This window comes from Harpia harpyja, chromosome 12 (assembly GCF_026419915.1).
Source record: "Harpia harpyja isolate bHarHar1 chromosome 12, bHarHar1 primary haplotype, whole genome shotgun sequence".
NCBI lineage: Eukaryota > Metazoa > Chordata > Aves > Accipitriformes > Accipitridae > Harpia > Harpia harpyja.
In genome coordinates this window covers 34,564,512-34,571,190 of record NC_068951.1, presented here as the reverse complement: position 1 = coordinate 34,571,190, position 6,679 = coordinate 34,564,512, and the positions used below count along the sequence as shown (strand labels likewise).

The window sequence follows — 6,679 nt, the reverse complement described above, 5'->3', positions numbered from 1 at the left end:
CCCCGAAATCCTCAGCCCCCAGCCGGGACCGTGGCGCTGCGCCCGCCTGCACCAGGGGAGTGTGAGGCCCCGGGGAGAGGCCGGCTGGCAGCATCAGCCCGGTGGGAGCAAGTGGGGGCTCATTAATTACAGCGCATGGGGAGAGAGGCAATTATATGGAGCATCCTCCCCCCGCCTGCGCCCCCCCACTCCCTGCTCCAGTTTCTCATCCTTTTCTGAAATAAATTCCTTTCGGGCTGAAATTTGCCAGGCATGGCTTGGCTCCAAGGGGAATTCTTGGGGAAACTTTAAGTAAAATTGGTTCAGCCATTTTTGAGTTATTCAAGTGTGAATAAGCAATTTCCCCATGTGCTTCGTTCAGAAATTTTGTGCTTGGGTAACTCAGACCTCTGGAATCGCAGAATAAATGAGGTTTCTGCATCTCGCGAAGCCGGCAGGGGATGGTACGGTGTCTCCGGCAGGGAGGATTTCCCAGGAACGACTTCACTGGGAGGCAGCAAATCTTCCCACCCTGAGTCTGGCCCATGGTTAAGTTTCTCGGTGTCTCCATCAGCCCCCACCACTCTCATTCCCCGCTGGCACAGCATCGTACCCCAGCGCATGTGTTAACGGTGCTGGCTTCATCGCTTGCTTCTCCATTGCTCATCCCCTTGAGTGACAGCATTTGCAAACCAACAGCTTCTGCTTCTTTGCTCAAACTTTGGTATTTTCCACTGGGGCAACCCCCTTTCTGCTGCTTTGCTCCCCAACCGCTTGCTTTTACCTGGAGAGCGCAACACCCCACCTGCTGCATCTCCTGTCCCTTGCAGAGATTTATCACAATCATATGTCATGTCCCATCTTAAATTAGCACACTGGCTCTCTCAAGCACAGCTTTTCCCTTCAGGAACCGTGCCCGGTGGTGCTGGGGCGCTGCGACAGCCCTCGGGGCACAGCATCCTGGAGAGGCTCCCCACAGCTCCCAGGGGATGCCAGCATTCCTGCAACAGGAGTTGGTCACCTCCAAATTTTTGGCAGCCCAGGCAGAGCCGAGTCCCATGCCAATCTCTCTGGCCAGGGCTTGGGAAGCCAAATCCTTCTGGGACAAGGAAGGAAAATGCCCATCCATGACCCTGGTGGATTTGTGCAGCAGAAGGAGGAGGCAATAGGGACACGCTCTGCATCCATCCACACAGCAGAGAGGCTGACCGCAGCCAGCCCCAACAACTTCCCAAATTCCCTCTCCTGCCAGGAGCCGCGGGGAAGGTTGCTGGAAGCGTGGGCCCGTGGCCGCTCCATTGCGCCGGCGCGAGGCTGGGGCCGCGGCTGCACGCCAAGGGAGTTTCTGGGGCAGGTTTCTGGGGCGGGGAGGACTGTGGTGAGGTGCCGCTTGCAGATGGCAGGCGGCTGCAGCGGGGGCAGCCCAGATGGCTGTGTTGCGGGGGCAAGGCTGCCTGGGGTGACGCGCCCAGCCATGCACCCCTCTAACCTGGACCTGCCGGAGCTCCCGGCCACACTGGGAACTGGGGGCATCAATATGCCCCAAAATCAGGGACTCGGAAGATTTTTTCAGCCCTCAGCCAAGTCCAACCCTCCCCAGGCATCCGAGGAGGAGACTTGCAGTGCAGCGCAGAGGGCCAGGACAGGTGGCAGCTCGTGTCCCGTGCCAGGCACGGTGGGGATGTGTGTCTGTCCTGAAGGATGTGGCAGTACCAGCTCCGGCCACAGGGACAGTGTGTGCACACCATGCCGAGAGCGCAGAGTCTGTCAGACACAGGACCCCAAAACCTCCCCGTGGCAATGGTGGGAAGAGAAAGGGGAGAGGACTGAGGCTCTCACAGGCCGGAGGCCGTGGCTGCATGCACGGTAGGGCACGGTCTCCCACGAGGAGTGTGGTGGGGAAGGCACCTTGGGGGTGGGGGAAGGGGGTGCTGGGGGCGGGGGGGTCACTGCAGGGTGCTCTCTGTATGGTGTCACCCTGGCCAGGATTCCAGCACTCAGCCCTGTCACCATGGTAGGAATCATGGTGTGGTGGGGATGGGAAGGAGTGGGTTGGGATGCGATGCGATGGGACTGGACGGGTGGAGTGGGATGGGGTGCACGGGATGGGCTGGGACAGGATGGGGGGAGATGGGATGGCACAGGCTGGGATGCATGAGATGATGGGATGGCACTGTAGAGGATGGGATGCCAATGGGTGGCACAGGTAAACCAGGCTGCCAGTGGTGGGGCACAGAGGGGGCCCATGGGCCCGACCACACACGTACTAACAGGCTCACGCACTCAACCGCACCCGGTGGGGGGCAGGGCAGGGAGGGCCTGGGGCTGCGGGGCGGGCCAGGAGCGCGGCCCCTTTAAGAGCCCAGTTCCGCGGGCGACCGCTGGGTGGGGCGCGCTCCCCGCCCTGCGCCTCCCGCACCGGGGGGCGGGGCCACCGGGGGCGCGCCGGGCAGCGCCCGCCCCCTCCAATTCATCTTTCCGCGGAGGCTCCGCCCCCCGTCCCCCCGCCGCCCAATGGGCGCCGCGCTCGCCGTCGCCAGGGGCGCCGGGTTGCCAGGGGCGGGCTGATTGGCGGGCGGGCCCCGCCCCGCACGGCTCAGCGGCGGCAGCGGCGGCGGCGGCGCCAGAGCGCGAGCGTGGCGCGGCGGCGAGAGGAGCCGCGCGTGGCGCCGAGCTCGGGACTGCCCGGCGGGGCCGCCCGCACCGCCCCCCGCCATGGCCGCGGCCCGCCCGGGGGCCCCCCCGCCGCCGCCGCCGCTGCTCCCCCTCCTACTGCTCCTGCTGCTCCCCGGCGGCCGCCGCGCTCTGGAGGGTGAGTACCGGGCGGGCGTGCCCGCCCGCTGCACCGGGGCCCGTGCGACCGCGCACACACGCACGCACCCTCCAGGGTGTCCCCGGCCCACCGGGCCTCGTCGGTGTCCGCCGCAGGCTCGACTCGGCGCGCCGCGAAAGCCCGGCTGTCCCCGCGGGGAGCTCGCCGCCGCAGCGCGCCCCAACGCCGCTCCCAGCGCTTAGCCGCCCTCAGTAGGTTTCAGAGTCAACGCCCCGTGGAACAGAGCCCGGCGCGGCCGAGGCGCGGCGGCCGCGGCCGGCGGCTGCTGGCAGCGGTGGCAGGGAGCGGCGCCTCGTTGCATACTCGGTTCACGTTCCGAGGCTTTTCGCCACGACCGAGAGGGCTGGAAAATTAATATTTCTTTCAGTGGAAGCTCGCGGCGTGCCAGAACTGGTGGGGCCGCCGGAGGAGTGTCCGTGTGCCGTGTCCGGCTCCATCCCTTCCCCGGCCGGGCTCGCCGCACCCGCCGCCTTAACCCCCGAGGCTCCGGCGTGGGACCGCCGGGGCGAGTGGCCACGCGTGCCGCATCCATCCCCGAGCGGGGCTGCGCTCCGCGGCTCGCCCGCCCCTGCGGGCGGGGGAGAGAAAGCGGGGACGAGGGCACCCCCCCCACACCGCCCCGCGCTCCGGTGGAGTTAGGAATAAAAGGAGGATTAATTTTCTCCCCCTCGGAGGGTGAATCCCGGTCCGCGGTGCAGCCCCGTCGCCCCCCCCCCCCTCCCCCGCCGGCTTTGAGCGAGCCAAGCGGCTGCTGGCCCCGCTGGGGGACCGGGGCGTCCCGGGGCGGGCGAGGCGGGTCGCACCGGGGAGGAGGAGGAGAAGGAGGGGGCCCGGGCGGGTTTTTGTCTCGGCACAAAGTGTGCACGGCTCCGGCCGGGAGCGCCGGGGGCGGCGACGTTCCGGTGTCCGGTAACCGAAGCCGCTGCCGGAGCGGAGGGAGGGGGCTGGGGAGGGAGAGAGGGAAGGGAGAAACCCCGGGCGGAGAGGAGCTGCCGGTGCCTCCGCCCGGGCGGGGGGCGGCGGTGGCTTTTGTGTGCTCGGGAGGCAGTTTTGTGCTGGGGCTGCCGCTGCCGTCGCCCCGCGGTGCGGGGCTTGGGCTGCGGCACCGGGGGGTGACCGTGGGCAGAAGCCCTTCCCCGCTGCCGTTTGTTGGGGGGACACGTTTCCTCCGGCTTTGGGCTTTGTAGAAAGTTTGGGGGGTGCTTGTCGCTCGTGTTTCTTTTCATCCTGCCTGCCTGCGTCATTTTTTTTTTTTTCCTTTAAAGGGGAAAAAGATTTTTTTTTTTAAATCGTTCTTCTTTGTACGCCGTAGGAAATGGAGCTGTGGGCCTGCTCGGTCCGTGAGCTCCGGGCTGAGCGGGAGCCCCGCGGCAGGAGGGGAAGGGAGAAGCCTGCCTGCACCCAGCCCTCTCGGGATGCAGGCTCCCGAGCACCCACCCGGGGACCACTATGCCGGGCAGAGCCCTGGGGAGCCCTGCCTGCTGGAGAGGTGCAGGAGGATGAAGTTGCGGGTAGGGAGCCTGGCGGGGCCCCACGCCTGCGGGCAGCCCCTCGCAACCCGCTTCCCATCAGCGGTTTGGGAACCGGGGAAGGAAAGCCGGCAGGGGGGCTGGCAGCGCTGGCGTGCATCGCCCGGGGACTGTCCCGCCAGTCCCCGGGGAGGGAGGGAGCCCCGGCCTTTCCCCCGCTGCCGTCCGGGGATGGAGCGGTGTGAAGAGCTGGATGGAGAGAAAATAAACAGCTCCTGCTGAGGAGTCGCTGGGTTTTCTCAGCTTCCCGAGCGTGCAGAGGGGTCAGGGGCCGAACACGCTGCCCGAGGAGGTCAGGGCCCAGCTGGGTGCCAGCCTGATGGGACTGCTTCAGGGCTGGCTGGCAGCCGCCCAGCATTTTTGGGGCCGGCCCCGATTCCCCTGGGATTTTCTTTTTTTTTTCTTTTTTTTTTTCTTTTTCTCCTTTCCCCTTTGCTCTTGTCTGAGCTGGAGGGAAAGTTGCAGCTGGGCCAGGAGAGGTTTCTGCCTTGCCCAGTGTTAGGAAGCCGTTGCTCGCGTCGGGGTCATTGAGCTCCCGCGCTTCTGCTGCGCTGGGCATTTCTGGCCATTCGCGACACTGCTTCCTGACGGGGACCAGCACGTTCAAGCAGTTACTGTAAATCTAGCGTGCACATTCGTTCAGATATTTTAGTGCTGATCATAAATCTGGCGCGGACATAAATCTGCACGTACGTCCTGCAGACGACAACGGCAGCGAGCGGTCCCCAGACCCGGCCACCTTACCGTCCCCTCCGAGGGGGGCGACGGGCTGGGCTTGCGGCCAGTGCCTGGCTGGGAGGACGGGGGGCTTCGGGGCTGGACGGCGCTGCCCATTCCCGGGGGGATGGCGGGGAGTTGGGTTTCTTTACAAGGCCCCACGGGGGTGGAGGGGAAAAGCCGCGCTCGGCAGCAGCTCAGTGAGGGCTTTGTGCTGCCGAGGAGAAAATGGTTTCTCTCCAGATCGTGTAAGTGCGCTGGGTCTGTTTGAAGTCACAATGTGTTTTTCTTCTCCGGTTCAGCAGTCCCTGGGCCGGCTGCAGAAGGAATGCTCTATCCGGGGGCAACAGCGGATGCTTTCTCCGGCGCAGGGGTTGGAGCCGAGGAGTTTGTCCCGGCGGGGCTGTGGGAGCAGAGGCCCTGTGGGGAGCGGACGCGGTGAAACAGCGTGGGGAATGTGCTGCGTTCAAGGCCCTTGCCAACTGTCCGGGGATAAAGCCCCAGGCTTCAAAACGCCCTGGCCCAAGGGAGTGTGGATGGCCACGGGCTCGATCTGCCCGTCGCCCCAGGGGTGCAGGTGGGCTGGGACCAGGACCTGCTCTCCCAAGGAGCCGCTCTCCCAGGCAGCTCCTGCCGTGAGCAGCCTCTCTGGGCACGGGACTCCATTTAAAGTTGGGGTTTCCCACGTGCTCCCCCACGAACCCCTGTGCAGAGGCACTGCGTTGCTGCACGTAGCCCCAAGCCAACTCAGGCTTTAGCAAAATACCCAAACTCCCCTGAAGCAGGAGGATTTCTAGGGGGAATTTTCCTCATCTGGACTCTGCCCGTTGGCAGTTCCCAGACCCCAGCCTGGCGTTACGCAGGCTGACCACGCTCCTCTCTGCACCGGCAAACCCCTGCTTAATTGACCCCTGTACTGGAACTGCCAGGTATTTTCTTGGCAGGGAGATTTGCTTTCCGTTTAATTACTTTTCACTGAAATGGCATGTTTCTCTGCGGGGTGATGGGGGGAAGTTAGTCCTGCTGTTTTATTGATGCTTGGGGTAGGGCTGTGAGGGAAAGCGGGTTGTGGGGCTCCGCAGTGCTCGCTGGATTCATTAAATCTCCCATTCCTCGCTAAAAGCTCTGCTTGAGGAAACCCACCCCGTCCGTGCTCCTGAGGCGGGAAGGAGAAGGGCTTTCCTTTGTGTCAAGTCGAGCATACGGAGAGCCGGGGAGAGGGAAAACTCGCAGCACCGGGGTCTGTTTGCAGCCCTGCATTTCTCCCCCAGTGTACAGCTCAGCCGGCGACGCTGCGGCTGTGGGGCCATGCCTGCCCGGCCCTCACGATTGGGAATAGCGGCCTCTGGTTTTTAAGGAATGAACCGAAACTCCTTGTTTTGTTGTGATGACTTACTGCGAGAGATATTTGGGGAAACCAGTTTGTTGCATTTTCTTTCCGTGAGCCGTTTGCTGCTGCCACTGGAGCAGGGGAGCTTGGCGTTTAATTAAAACAGCCCGAGCAATCTGAATCACAGACTTGCATGTTTTTAAAATTGTAGCTGTTCCTGTTGTGCTGAGTCAAACTGGTTTGTCGGGATTAAGCGTCTCCGCCTGGGAGCCACGCTGGGGGAAGGGTGCT

General features: G+C 64.1%; 1 protein-coding gene across 2 annotated transcripts in view; it reads left to right on the top strand.

The window, feature by feature from the left end:
• The first annotated feature begins 2,610 nt into the window (after positions 1-2,610).
• Positions 2,611-6,679, top strand: part of EPHB3 (EPH receptor B3) — a 28,707-nt gene continuing 24,638 nt past the window's right edge. For both annotated transcript variants that reach the window (XM_052804199.1, XM_052804198.1), the window contains exon 1: positions 2,611-2,791. In XM_052804199.1, coding sequence (XP_052660159.1) covers positions 2,695-2,791 — 97 coding nt within the window. In that variant the 5' untranslated portion in view covers positions 2,611-2,694. The remainder of the gene's footprint in view (positions 2,792-6,679) is intronic.